Source organism: Lontra canadensis, unplaced genomic scaffold (assembly GCF_010015895.1).
Source record: "Lontra canadensis isolate GAN:19392208 unplaced genomic scaffold, GSC_riverotter_1.0 scaffold168, whole genome shotgun sequence".
NCBI lineage: Eukaryota > Metazoa > Chordata > Mammalia > Carnivora > Mustelidae > Lontra > Lontra canadensis.
Genome location: NW_022631162.1, coordinates 2,054,101 through 2,066,991, shown reverse-complemented (window position 1 = coordinate 2,066,991; position 12,891 = coordinate 2,054,101). Strand labels below are relative to the sequence as shown.

The 12,891-nt window shown below is 63.7% G+C and overlaps 1 protein-coding gene across 1 annotated transcript; it reads left to right on the top strand.

Moving 5' to 3' along the window:
* Positions 1–5,242: 5,242 nt before the first annotated feature.
* On the top strand, positions 5,243–12,291 carry IGSF8 (immunoglobulin superfamily member 8). The gene is made up of 7 exons (XM_032845624.1): positions 5,243–5,539; positions 8,526–8,903; positions 9,590–10,051; positions 10,416–10,823; positions 11,008–11,421; positions 11,760–11,890; positions 12,026–12,291. Exons 1-6 carry the CDS (start codon positions 5,482–5,484, stop codon positions 11,873–11,875), a joined length of 1,836 nt encoding a protein of 611 aa, XP_032701515.1. The 5' UTR covers positions 5,243–5,481; the 3' UTR covers positions 11,876–11,890; positions 12,026–12,291.
* Positions 12,292–12,891: the final 600 nt, after the last annotated feature.

Here is a 12,891-nt window from a genome sequence, read left to right as displayed (position 1 = left end):
AACAGGGGAGCTAGGGGCCGTCAGGTGGGGGCCCAGGAAGAGCATGGGGCACCCGGGCAGGAATGGGGACAAGCGGGAGCACAGCGGGCTCACGTGGCTTGGTGGCTTTTCCCAGACCGCTCCTCGTGTTCCCCATCCTGACGAGAGGGAAAAGTGAAGACCTCCTCCCACCGAAGGAACCCCGTGCACCCTGGGTCCCTTCTCGTCCCCACCCAGGGCGCTCTAAGGGGCTGAGACCCAGAGTCAGAAGGGAGCCTTCAATACCATTCCAGCTCTAGAGGGCTGTGTGTGTGTGTGGAAATCCTGGGCCACCCCCCCGGCCACCCGCCCCCCACATGCACAGGAACATATGTGCGCGCGCGCACACACACACACGCTCTCTTGCTGAGTGCCCTCTCCCTGGGCCTCCAGCATCACACCCATTTATTCCACAAATATTTACGGAGCGCCCACGGGGTGCTGGCAGCTGGAGGTTACGCTGGTGGAAAAGCTCTTTCAGAAGGTTCGTAGGCACCAGGTGTGTGTGCGTGGGCACGCCCGAGAGCTCTTGCGCTTGTGTATATGAGTAAGCGCATGCAGGCCAGGGAAGCAGGAGGAAGAATGTTCCAGAGTCGGATGGTTTGCATTTGAAGCTCGGTGCTGCCCTTCAGCCAAGTGACCTTGGATAACTTGCACAACCTCTCTGGGCCCCCTTTCCCGTCGGCAGCACAGGCCACAAGAGTCCTTGCCCCGGGCGGTGCCGCAGGACTGAGTGAGAGTCGGCTGCTCAGCGTAGAGCCAGCAAAAAGCAGGTGCACAGGAAGCACTGGCAACAGCCCCCCCTCCCCAGCTCAGGGCTGGTTGGGCGCAAACTCGTAAATGACCTGTTCTCCCCGTCTAGCCCTTGCTCAACCTCAGTGACTCAGAGCAGCCACCTGGTGCTAACCACCTCCTGTCCCCCGCAGCCCACAAACCTCTGTCTGGCAAGCCGCTGCCCTCTTCTGTCCTGGGTCCCTCCCCCGCCCCCGCCCCAGGCCACTGGGTTGGAGAAGAGATTCATCCAGTGGGGGCTGCCTGCGCTGGGGGCTACCCTCCACATAGTTGTCTGCGCCATCAGTGGGCTGGGGGGGGGTGCCTCCCGGGCAGAGCCCAGGCACCCAGCCCTCTGGGACCGGGGAGGGGACGGAGGGTGAGGGGATCCCGGCTCAGAGGGATCTGTCCTTGGCATTTGGGAATGGGCTGCGGCTGGCGCTAATCCTGCAGAGAGAAATGGCACGGCCTTGCTGGGAGTTAGAGCTGGGTCATGTGGAGGCCAGCAGCCGCACTGGGGTGCTTATGTTCTTGAACAGTTGTCCATGTGGGCTCTGAGACGTGGGGAAGGAGTGTGGGCTCAGCCGGGACAAGAGGAGGGTTCAAGGAGTGGACACACACACACACACACACACACACTACCTCCAGAGGACATCATGAGGATGCAGTGCAGGGGAGGAAGGAGAAACGAGTCCCGTGTGTCTGTGTGTGGGTGCGGGAGATGGCTCTGAGGTTCCGTGAGTGTGCGTCTCGGTCCCCATGGGGATGTCTCTGTTTCCACCTGAGCTGAGGTGAAGGTAAGTTTTGGCTCTACCTCTGTCTCATCTCTTTGCCCGAGCCTCTCAGCAAGTTGGCAGAGAGAATTTTCCCTTTCTTGGGAGGGTGGGAAAATGTGGCTCATCAGGCAGGATGGCTGAGGGCCTCACAAACACACACAGGTCACAGGACCTTCTTCTGTGGGACCCTTAGCCGCGCCGAGCTGGGATTTATGCACCATGAAGAGAGAGAGTGCGCTCCGTACTCTGCGTGCGTGTGTGGGGTTTCCGCATGTCTGTCTGTTGTCTGGAGGGTACGTGTGTCTGTGTCTTCGATGCGTGTGGCATCGTCTTCAAGGCAGCACCTGTGTCCACAGCTGGGGCTGTGCCTGTGCGTCCTGGGTCCATATCTGTCTCCAAGAATCCCCGTGCCAGGGGCAGGAGCACGGGCCCCTCCACACCGAGAAAATCCGACGCTCAAATCCAAGTTTGGACATTAGCCGATCCGTTCACCTTGGACACGCACCAAAGCTTCTGGGCACCTGTTTCTTCCCGGGGGTTATAACGGCACCTACCGCCCCAGGTTCTGGCCAGCGTTTAAATGAGATGAAAATACACACCTGACACAGGTCAGAATACGTTAACGGTCCTGACTTTGACTGGGCCTCTCAGAGAACCGTGTCTTCATGGCTGTGACCATGATGTGTGACGCCTCCGTCAAAACAAGAGGTGCTTTAAGGCCCAGCGTGGGTCTCAATGATCTTCAACGACATGCAGGACACAGGATGCCTCACAGCCGCCTTGGAGTCTCGTGTGTCTATCTGTCCTCTTGAGGAGGAATTACATAAACCCGTGAACCAGAGGCCTGGTGTCTGATGTGTGCTCCCCCCCACCCCCCGCCAGGGATACCTGGAGGGTGACTGGGCAGCTGGTGATGGCATAGTGATGACCGCCCCCTCCCCACCCCCGTGGCCACTGCTGGACCTGTGTCTCTCTGCCATCTCAGGCTCCCTCCTTTCTGTCTCAGGCTGCCTCCCTCCTTTCTCTGCTGCCCCCTCCACAAGCATCAGCCACAGTGCTGGTGCCAGGCACGCCCGTGTGGCTTTTAATGGGCCAACTGGGGAGGGGGCAGGAGCACTGTCCAGTCTGTAGGCTATAGCTTCCCAGCAGCATGTGTGTGTGCATGTGTGCGTGTGTGTGTGCGTGTGTGTCTCTGTGTTGGGACGTGTGAGTGACGTCTCTCTGTATGAGGTCCCTCTGTGTTATGGTGAGTACGTGCGTCTGTCCCTTGTGTGACGCGCCTGGTGCCTGGGCTCTGCTCTCCTCCCCCCAGCAGTCCCAGTTACATAAGCGGCTAAGCTGGACTCAGGCCTGGGCTGCGGGCTCCTCCTGCTGGCAGCCTCCAGAACTCCCAGTCTGGGGAGGGGCGTGCGTGGAAGAATCTGGTTCTCCCAGGACCTCAGCCCCACGGGAAACACCAGCCCAGCCCTCAACACCTACCTGCTCCAGCTCCTGCCCAGCCCCATGTCCTAGGGTGTCCTCAACAACCTGAGTGTCCCATCTCATCACACTCATACTGGGGGCTTGGTTATTACTTGCTTACGGGGTGTCTCCCTGGCACGACGGTATGTTCCCTCAAGGCAGGGGACCATGCGGGCCATGCTGACCACATCATCTCCAGTGTCCAGTACCAGGCCTGGCCTAATCAGTGTTTGCTGAATGACGGAGTTTACAGGATGAAGCAGCTTTGGAGGAGAGACAATGGGATGTGGGAAGATTTGGGGCTCTGGGGACAGATGGGCCTGAGCTCATCAGACACTGGCCACTTAAAAGCTGTGTGGCGTTGGAGAAAATGTTTAAGTCTCTGAACCTTCAGTTTCTCATCTGTTAAATGACACCATCTGACAAGATACACTGTAAAGACTAAAAATAATGTCCAAAAGGGCCTTACCATGTTTGTTTCCCATAATTTATGGCATCTACTGGGATGAGGACAGATGGCAATGTCGCCCATCTCTCAAGCATCAGGAAGCAGAAGTCTGCTTTGCTCCCAAATAAAGGGACCGTGTTTTTCCTCCCAAGCTGCCCTACACCTTTCCACCTTCACACAGCTCAGTCTGACCTGTGGATCGATTTAGGTGAAGTGGATCTGGAGCAATCGGGCTGTGAACATGTGGAAGTGGGAGGAAGGCATCCTGTTGCCCTGTTCCCGGGCCAGTCCTGGGAGCGCTGGGAGGGCCGTCCTTTGCCAGAAGGAGCACTCTGCTTCAGAGTTTCTCTGGTCTCTGAATGTGGCTTCCAACGAGCCCTTACTTTGAGCCAGGCACTGGCTGCATCCAAGGAAGATCTGGTCTGGGCTCTGCCACTTTTCCTCTTGAAGCCTCAGTTTCCTTCTCTGCAAAAGGGGGAGGGGAGGGAATGAGACGTTGTGAGGAGGAGCCTGGGCAGGTAGGGGTTAGAGGGTGAAGGTGCTAGAGGAGCTCTGGGGTCACGTCCCAGGGACCGCCCCTTTGACAGACCTGGCTTTGTAGACCTGGCCGCCCCTTCTCCCTCTGACCCCACCCTTCCTGCGGTTCCCCACTCCCCACCTTCTCCGGTCCTCGCACCTCCAGGCCAGGCCCACTCTCCCCAGGGCCGGGGATGTCTGTCTCTTCCCACGGGAAATCCACTCCCTCACCTATCGCTTCGCTGCTCCTAAGGCTAAACAGAACCCCTCAGGAAGCGGTTTAAAGAATCACTCAAAACCACAAACAAACCCCATTACACCCCGTCTCCTATTCCGTGTTATCCCGGGCCAAGAACCTCACGGACATTATCTCAGTTAATCGTCACAGAAGCCCTTTGGGGTGGATGTCATCCCACCTTCACGTGCCCACGAGGAAGCAGGTGGAAGGGAGTTAGCCAACTTGTGGGATGTCCAACCAACACGCCCAGACGGCGCCCAGACGGCGCCCTCCCCTGCCCCACTCCCTCTGGTTCTGCCGGAGGGGCTGACCAGCAGGTCTCCGGGGACTTCGCGAGGCCCAGCAGCGCCCTTCACCCCAGGCCCTGGCATCCCGTAACTCCTGGGTCCCGCCCACGGCCACTTGAGCGGGTCTGGCAGCGAGGCCTAGCGGCCCCGGGCAAACACCTGAACCCTAATGGCGTGGCCGGTCCCCTGACCGACCCCGAGGCCCCTGCACCCACGTCTCAGAGGGAAAGGCCGGCAGACGCAGGGTGGGGGCGGGCGGCTGGGTAGAGTCTGGGCCGAGCCCAGGTGCCGCCCCTTTGCGTCGGCCGGAGTCCGGGCGCAGCGGAGACCGAAGTTGGGGCGGTCCGGGCCGGGGTCCGGGGTCGGATCGCGGCTGAAGCCAAGGTTGGGGCGGAGCCCGGACCGAGGTGGGCGGACCAGGGCTGGGGTCTGGGCAGGCCCGGGGTCGGGGCTGGTCGGGGCCGGGGTCCCGGGTCAGATCGGATCCGGGATCCGGGGCCCGGGGCCCAGGGTCGGGGAGCGGGGTCTGAACCGGTCCGGGGTCGGGGAGCGGGGCGGAAACAGAGCAGAGGTCGGAGTGGGTCCGTGGTGCTGGGGGTGGAGGAGGGGTGCCTGGGCGGGGCTGGGACCGAGACCGGGGCGGGGCGGGGCGGAGCCCGGGCGCCGGGGCGGGGCCAGGGTCAGGCGGGGCGGTGGGGCGGCGGGGCGGGGCTTGGGCGGGGCGGGGCTTGGGCGGGGCGGGGCGCGAACGGTCTCCCGAGTCTCCGCGGAAGGAGGGAAAGCGGCAGGAAGAGGAGGGGGAAGGGGGGGACTCGGAAGCTCCCGCGCCGCTCGCCTAGGCTCGGTGCACTCACGCCTTGCTGCTGCTCGGCTTCGTGTCCCCTACCCGGGCATGCGCCCCCCCAGTTCCCCTCCACCCAGAGCCCGCGCCGACCCCCGGAGCCTCCCCAAAGCCGGCCGCGCAGGATGGGCGCCCTCCGTCCCTCGCCGCGGCTGCCGCCGCCGCTGCTGCTGCTAATGCTGGGTAAGCCGGCCCCCGTCCCGGCCCCCCGCCCCACCGGCAGGTGCCTGCCTCCCGGCGCCCAGCCCGGCCCGCCCCCCCGGCGTTTCGGAGCCCCTAGCACCCGCTACTCCGTCAGGGGCGCCTCGAGCCTCCCCGGCTCAGCGCCCAGCTGTCCTGAGTGGCTGCCCGCGGAGCCAGCCCCCAGCCCTAGGCCCCCGGCTGGGGCCCAGCGAGGACCCACCGAGGTGCCACCTCCAGGCCGCGGGGCCAGCCCCACTTCTCAGCCGCCATACTCAGGTCCGGGGGTCGCTGCGCCCAAATGCTGCGACTCCCTGCGCCCCACGCTCAGCTTGAGGCCCAGCGCTGGGTGCCCGCCCTGCGTGGGCAGTGCTAGCCCGGCTTCGTAATTGCCCGGAGTTGGCTGGAGGCCCAGGGGCCGGTTCTGCCCCTGATCTTTGAAGTTCAGTCTCCCCAAACGGTTCCCCTCCCCGACTTTATCTTCTGAGGTTTGGGGCAGTTACCCCTGTTACCCCCATCTCCACTCTGGGCAGGGTCTCCCTTTGCCTACTTTCCCTCTCTGGGGTCGCACTGGGTTCTGTAGCCTCCCCCGCTCATCACACTCCCTTGGTCCCTGCTTCGCTACCCCAGGAGAAGCCAGGCTCCATGGTGACTGATGCCCGATCTCCAAGTACCTTGTGTCTGGGGGGGGGGGGGGGGTTCCTGGTGAGGTGTTCTGGCCCCAGCTGCCCGGATGCAGGAGAGTCCCTGACCACGCAGTGGCTTTTGGTCTAGACTGGAGGGTTCCCTTCAGGGGTGGTCTGGGGAGGAGCATGGCTTCGAGACAGGGAGGCCACCTGTGCAGATGTTCGGGAGGCTGAAGCCCTTGAAATAAGAGCGCAGAGTGGGGCACCCGGATTCACAGCTGCCATCGGCAAGGCGCGGGCTGACGTAGCCCCAGCAGCCTGTTTCCAGAGCAGAGCTCCCCAGCAGCGCCAAGCAGAGCCTCCGCCACCGCCCCCCCGCCCCCAGCTCCATAGGTCCCTGGGCTCTGGGGAACTAGGACGAGGCCTCTCCCTGGGGCCCCGGGTGGGAGGCAGGAGGACGTTGCTGTGGGGCCCAGTTGCCTAGCAAGTGGCCGCTGTCCCCAGTGGGCAGCGTGGAGTGGAGGAGCCCCAGGGGTGGGGAAGTGCGGTGTCTGCAAAGAGTTGCGGAGAGCTGCGGGCCCACTGCGTGCAGGCGCTCGCCTTCATTCTGAAGAGGAGGAAGAGAAAGTGGTTTGCTCCAGAGAACCCGCCTTGTGAGCGTGGTTGGGGCTTGGCTTTGAACTCAGATCCGACTAACTGCAGAGCAGGTCTCTGCCCCGCCTTCTCTCTCTGGCTGGGGAGAGAGCTGGCTGGCAGCTGGTTTCCTAAGGCGGCCTGGCTGGCCAACTTTCCCATGGGGATCTCCAGGCTTCAGCAGCCGTGGAGCCGGAAAGGTGGGAGGGGGCCCTTCTGAGCAGAGTCTGCCCGGAGGCCCAAAGGTGTCAGCGCCACTGTCTCCACCATCACTGAGATTATGAAATGCCCTGGGGCAGGGCCCTCCTGAGTCACACACTCACTCGCCCTTGGAATAGATACCTGCCTGGGAGAGGAAGGGACGTGTCAGTTCGGCTGGGGAAGGGGCTGGGTCCCAACCTCTTGAGGCCCACCACGTGCGTTAACCAGACGACAGGTGCCTTCCTCCTCCCTGGACTCAGCCACAGAAAGAAGGGGCTAAGAGCCCAGCTCAGGTGGGAAGGGGGTCACTTCTGGAGGGGCTGGAGGACAGAGTTTGACCACAGACTTGGTGTTTTCCTCCAGCCTCTGCAGAAAGGCATACCTAGGGGGGCATACCTAGGGGGCATGCCCTAGGTATGCCCCCGGGAGTGACAGACGTTCTGGTTGGTGAGGTCAGTGCCCTTGGGCCTCCCCTGGGAGTTTCCCTGTCTTCCTCCCTGGACTGTCCCTCTGCAGGGGGCTGTGGAAGCCATCTAAGGACAATAGGATCTTGGTCAAGACATTATTCTTCTCTTCCCTTACATTTCTCATCTGTAAAATGGAGGCAGGAGGCTGACGCAGTCCTCTGTCCTATGGTGTGGCGTTCTGGGATCCTATCCCGTGGGGCTTTGGAAGGATGGAAGGAGAGAAGGAAGAAGCAGGGCCCTCCAGGGGAGCCGGGAGTATCTGCTGGGGTGGGATGAAGAGAATTTTGGAGAGAAAGATGGGAAGGGACAGCTGGAGTTGTGCCTCTCAACAGAGAGGGAACCTTATATAAGTGACCGCACACGAAATGCAAATGAAGGCTTTTGTCAGGGAGTTGGGAGGGGGTGCTGTGCATCTGTGGGGCCAGCGAGAAGATCGGCAGGCCCTGGGGGGAGGGGTGGGGCTCTTCTGCCCCCAGAGGCCAGGGCAGAGGCTGGTTCTTGCCCCACAAGCCTCAGCTGCCTCGGGGCAGCCCGGTGGGGTGGGAGCCTCAGTGAGCTCATGGACAGCTGGAGGGGGGAGGGCATTGTGTGGTGCGAACTGGCTGGGTCTGTGCCCTGTCCTGCTCGGGCCACTGGCTCCATTGTCTGGAGTCCTCTGGTCCAGGTGACACAGCTGAGCCAACCCGCCCTTCTGTGCAAGATTTTGCCAGCTCCCCTCAAACACAGAAGAGGGACATGGGGTCTCAGAATCCCTTAGCTGGAAGGCCCCACTGACTGGCTGGACCCAGTGGGAGTGGGGAGATACGGGAGGAAGCCTAGGTACAGCTGGGATCAAGGAGGGAGAGCAGACGGGCCTCTTTTTGCCAGAAGTGGGATGTTTCTGGGTCCTGAGGCAAAGCCGGGTCTATAACCTGCTTGAGATCCTCAGGGCAGGGCCCCCGCTGGGTCCCCCCCTTCCCCAGGTTTACTGTCCTTTATCGGGCGGGGGTCCAGAGCGGTGCTGGTAGCAGGAGAGGCAGCGGGGACCCCGGCATCGCCAGCTTGTCCTGCCCTTCCCTACAGGAGTGCAGTGCCTCTCCCGGGAGGTGCTGGTCCCCAAGGGGCCGCTGTACCGAGTGGCCGGCACGGCCGTCTCCATCTCCTGCAACGTGAGCAGCTACGACGGCCCTGCCCAGCAGGACTTCGAGTGGTTCCTCTACCGGCCCGAGGCGCCCGAGGCAGCGCTGGGCATCGTCAGTACCAGGGACCCCCGGTTCTCGTACGCAGTCTTCGGGCCCCGCGTGGCAGCCGGCGAGGTGCAGGTGCAGCGTCTGCAGGGGGACGCCGTGGTGCTCCGGATCGCCCGCCTCCAGGCCCAGGACGCGGGCATTTACGAGTGCTACACGCCGTCCACCGACGCCCACTACCTGGGCAGCTACAGCGGCAAGGTGGAGCTGAGAGGTAGGGCCTGGGCTGGGCGCTGGCCCGTCTGCCCAAAGGGCACGGAGTCGGGGCCCGGAGGGACCTACCTAACTGCCCCTCAGGTGTTGTGTGAGGAAGCCGAGGTCCAGCGGCATGTGGGGCTCACACAAAATCACCCACCCGGATAGTGGCCATTCTGGGACTCGAACCAAGATCTCTTCTTGGCAACTCGTCGGCCTTCCTCCTCTGTGGAGCTGCCTCCCGGGAAAGGGGGAGCCCATTCCCTGCCCTCCCTGCTGGGGAGAGCCTGCTAGGGTGAAGGGAGTCTGTTCCTAGAGATTCCGGGATGCGGGGGTGCGGGGGGGCGCAAAGTGGAGGTAGCGTTGGAGGAGTGGGACCATGTGACATTCTTGCTCTCTTTCGTTTCTTTGTCTTCTGAGAAGGAAGACAGAGCCACTTCTCTGCGGTCCTGATGGGGGTTAGTTCTAAACGTAGGGGTGAGTGGGCGAGGGGCTGGGCTGTGAGCTTCAGCGAGGACTTATTGAGCGCCTGTTGTGTGCCCCGCACTGTGCCCGGCACCAGGGGGTCACGGAAGAAATAGTACGGGACGAACTGGGCCCGAGAGGAGCTAACTGCTGTCCCTTCAGGGGGACAGGTTGTACACTGGGAACGGTGACGAGGGCCACCAGCTCCCAGCCCTCCCTCACTCCAGCTGTTCTCTCTAGTTCTTCCAGATGCCCTGCAGGTGTCTGCTGCCCCCCCAGGGCCCCGAGGCCGCCAGGCCCCAATTTCACCCCCTCGCCTGACCGTGCACGAGGGGCAGGAGCTGGCGCTGGGCTGCCTGGCGCAGACGAGCACGCAGAAGCACACGCACCTGGCCGTGTCCTTCGGGAGAGCGGTGCCTGAGGTGCCAGTGGGGCGAGCAACTCTGCAGGAAGTGGTGGGGCTCCGGCCGGACTTGGCCGTGGAGGCCGGGGCTCCCTATGCCCAGCGGCTGGCCACCGGGGAGCTGCGGCTGGCCAAGGAGGGGGCTGAGCAGTACCGCATGGTGCTGGGGGGTGCCCAGGCAGAGGACGCGGGCACCTACCACTGCACAGCGGCAGAGTGGATTCAGGACCCTGACGGCAGCTGGGCCCAGATCGCCGAGAAGAGGGCGGTCCTGGCCCACGTGGACGTGCAGACGCTGTGTGAGTGCCGCGCATCCTACGGTGGGAGCCGGGAGCCATGTGGCCGAGGGGGGCACCGTGGCCGAGGGGGGGCCACCTGTGGTCACTGCCTGCCTCCAGGGAGCCCATCTTCCCGAGTGAGCGGGTCCCGTTGACATCACTTCCCTCCCCCGGCAGGTCTTCTCTGCTCAGGACTTGGCTGTGGAGACAGGAGGGCCATGGCTAGCAGGGGAGAGGCCTTGGGTGGTGGGGATGGCCGTACCCTGTGAGGGGCAGACAGGCCACCCCGCGGTGCTGCTGCAGAGGAAGGAACCACAGCTGGAGAGTCGGGGCTCTGTGCTCCCCTCCTGCCTCCGTGACCCCCCTTCCCTGTCCTGTGTTTCAGCCAGCCAGCTGGCGGTGGCTGTGGGGCCCGGGGAACGTCGGATCGGCCCAGGGGAGCCCTTGGAACTGCTGTGCAACGTGTCAGGGGCCCTGCCTCCGCCGGGCCGCCACGCCGCGTACTCTGTGGGCTGGGAGATGGCACCCGCGGGGGCCCCAGGGCCTGGCCGCCTGGTAGCCCAGCTGGACACAGAGGGTGTGGGCAGCCTGGGCCCGGGCTATGAGGGCCGGCACATTGCCATGGAGAAGGTGGCATCCAGAACCTACCGCCTGCGGCTGGCGGCCGCCAGCCCGGGGGATGCCGGCACCTACCGCTGTCTCGCCAAGGCCTACGTCCGAGGGGCTGGGGCTCGGCTTCGGGAAGCCGCCAGTGCCCGCTCCCGGCCGCTCCCCGTGCACGTGCGGGAGGAAGGTGAGGGGCTGGCTGGGCCTCCACCGGGTTCAGGGCTTGGGGAAGGAAGCTTTCCCTTTTGTTTCGGGGCATCTCCCCTCCCTGCATCAGTGGCCACCGGGCTTCCCTCTCCTGCTCCTCTTCCTCGGGAGGTGGGAGTGGTCCTAGCCCCGTGCCCCACTGATGCCGCGTCCATGTTCTGCAGGGGTGGTGCTGGAGGCCGTGGCCTGGCTGGCAGGGGGCACCGTGTACCGCGGCGAGACGGCTTCCCTGCTCTGCAACATCTCGGTGCGGGGCGGCCCCCCAGGGCTGCGGCTGGCGGCCAGCTGGTGGGTGGAGCGGCCCGAGGCCGGGGAGCTGAGCTCTGGCCCTGCCCAGCTGGTGGGCGGCATGAGCCAGGACGGTGTGGCGGAGCTGGGCGTCCGGCCCGGAGGAGGCCCCGTCAGCGTGGAGCTGGTGGGGCCCCGGAGCCATCGGCTGCGCCTGCATGGCCTGGGGCCCGAGGATGAAGGCGTGTACCACTGTGCCCCCAGCGCCTGGGTGCAGCATGCCGACTACAGCTGGTACCAGGCCGGCAGTGCCCGCTCGGGGCCCGTCACGGTGTACCCCTACACGCATGGTGAGTGGCCCCTGCCCACCCCCACCCCCGGTTTCCGCCCCCCATCCCCATTCAGCCCTTCTTTTGCCCTGTCCTGTTCGCACCTCTCCTGCTCCTATCCCCCTTCCTCCTCCACGGCACTCCATCCCAAGGGTCTCGGAAGCCCACCTTCCGCTCTTTCTGGCACCCGCATCCCCACTGACCGGAGTCAGGATGGAGGGGGCAGGGGCAGGCTGTCGGTGAATGGGGGACGCAGGTCCCACAGCCCGCTAGAGAAGGCGTCGGGGGGAGCAGGCGTGGCAGTGGATGCCGGGCAGCGCCCTACCCCAGGCTGAACAGAGCCATCCACTCTCACCCAGCCCTGGACACCCTGTTTGTGCCCCTGCTGGTGGGTGCTGGGGTCGCCCTAGTCACCGGCGCCACCGTCCTTGGCACCATCACCTGCTGCTTCATGAAGAGGCTGCGAAAACGGTGATCCCTCGCTCCCCAGGTGAGAGGAGAGAACCCCAACCTCATCGTCTCTCCCCCACCCCCACCCCGAGGCAAGCTGCCCCTCCCACCCTACCTGGGGGAGGAGCAGACATGGGGGACTCCGTCCTCAGTGCACCCCACACTGTCTCTCCAGTTCTCACAGGTGTCGACTGTCTTCCAGCCCAGCTCCAAGACCACCTCTGGTTGCCTGGCTACCCATCGCCCTCTGTCCCCCTTCCTTTAATTTATTTGATCTCCCCCACCCAGAGTGGGGCACATGACCCGATCCCCCACTCCTCCCTTCCCAACCCCTCCCTCTGGGCTTCTGTTCTCCATCTCATGCCCAGCCCATAGGGAGGCCATTCCCTGTCCCAGAATTAGTTTTTCTAAAATGTGAATAAACTTATTTTATAAAACTCAGGGCTAGCTGTGTCTTCCCTGCCCTGGGGCTGAGGTGTGTGGCAGGGCGGTAGTTGCGGGGTTGACAACCTAGTCTGCATGACCCAGCCCTCCCTTCCCACTGCAAATACCATCTGGCCTCTGTGGGCCATGCCACCCACCCCAGGAGGGGACACTTGGGTCCCATCTGCTGCCTGAGCAGTTGGTGCCTTGCCAATCCCTGTTGGGACTCCAGCTTGGGGAGGGGAGCACAGAGAGGGGGTGAGTTCACTGAGCCCGGCCCCCCTCCCAGCCCTCTTCCATGCCTCTTGCATGTGGCCGGGCAGGGGGCTCCAGGTGGCGTCTTTTCCTGCTCCCCACACCATTCCGCCTTCTTCTTGGCCCTCCTCCTCCTGGACCTGACTCCTCTCCGGCCCAAGGGCCTCAGCTTTTTCTTCATTAGATCTTTGTTATTCTGTCTGACCCCCAAAGAAAGAAGCCTCAGAGCACGGCCCCCTGGGTGGCAGCGAGGACAGCAGTCAGGGGAGGGCCCGTTTGTCCACAGAGCCCCTGCGTACGTGCCCACACCCCCCATAGCCGGCATGCGCCCCCCACGTCTTGGCGCCCCTCCCCTCCAGTGCC

Coding starts and splice junctions, on each gene's coding strand:
- IGSF8 (XM_032845624.1), top strand. CDS start 5,482: ATGGGCGCCCTCCGTCCCTCGCCGCGGCTGCCGCCGCCGCTGCTGCTG. Junction 10,052..10,415: donor CGTGGACGTGCAGACGCTGT/GTGAGTGCCGCG, acceptor CCTGTGTTTCAG/CCAGCCAGCTGGCGGTGGCT. Junction 10,824..11,007: donor CGTGCACGTGCGGGAGGAAG/GTGAGGGGCTGG, acceptor CATGTTCTGCAG/GGGTGGTGCTGGAGGCCGTG.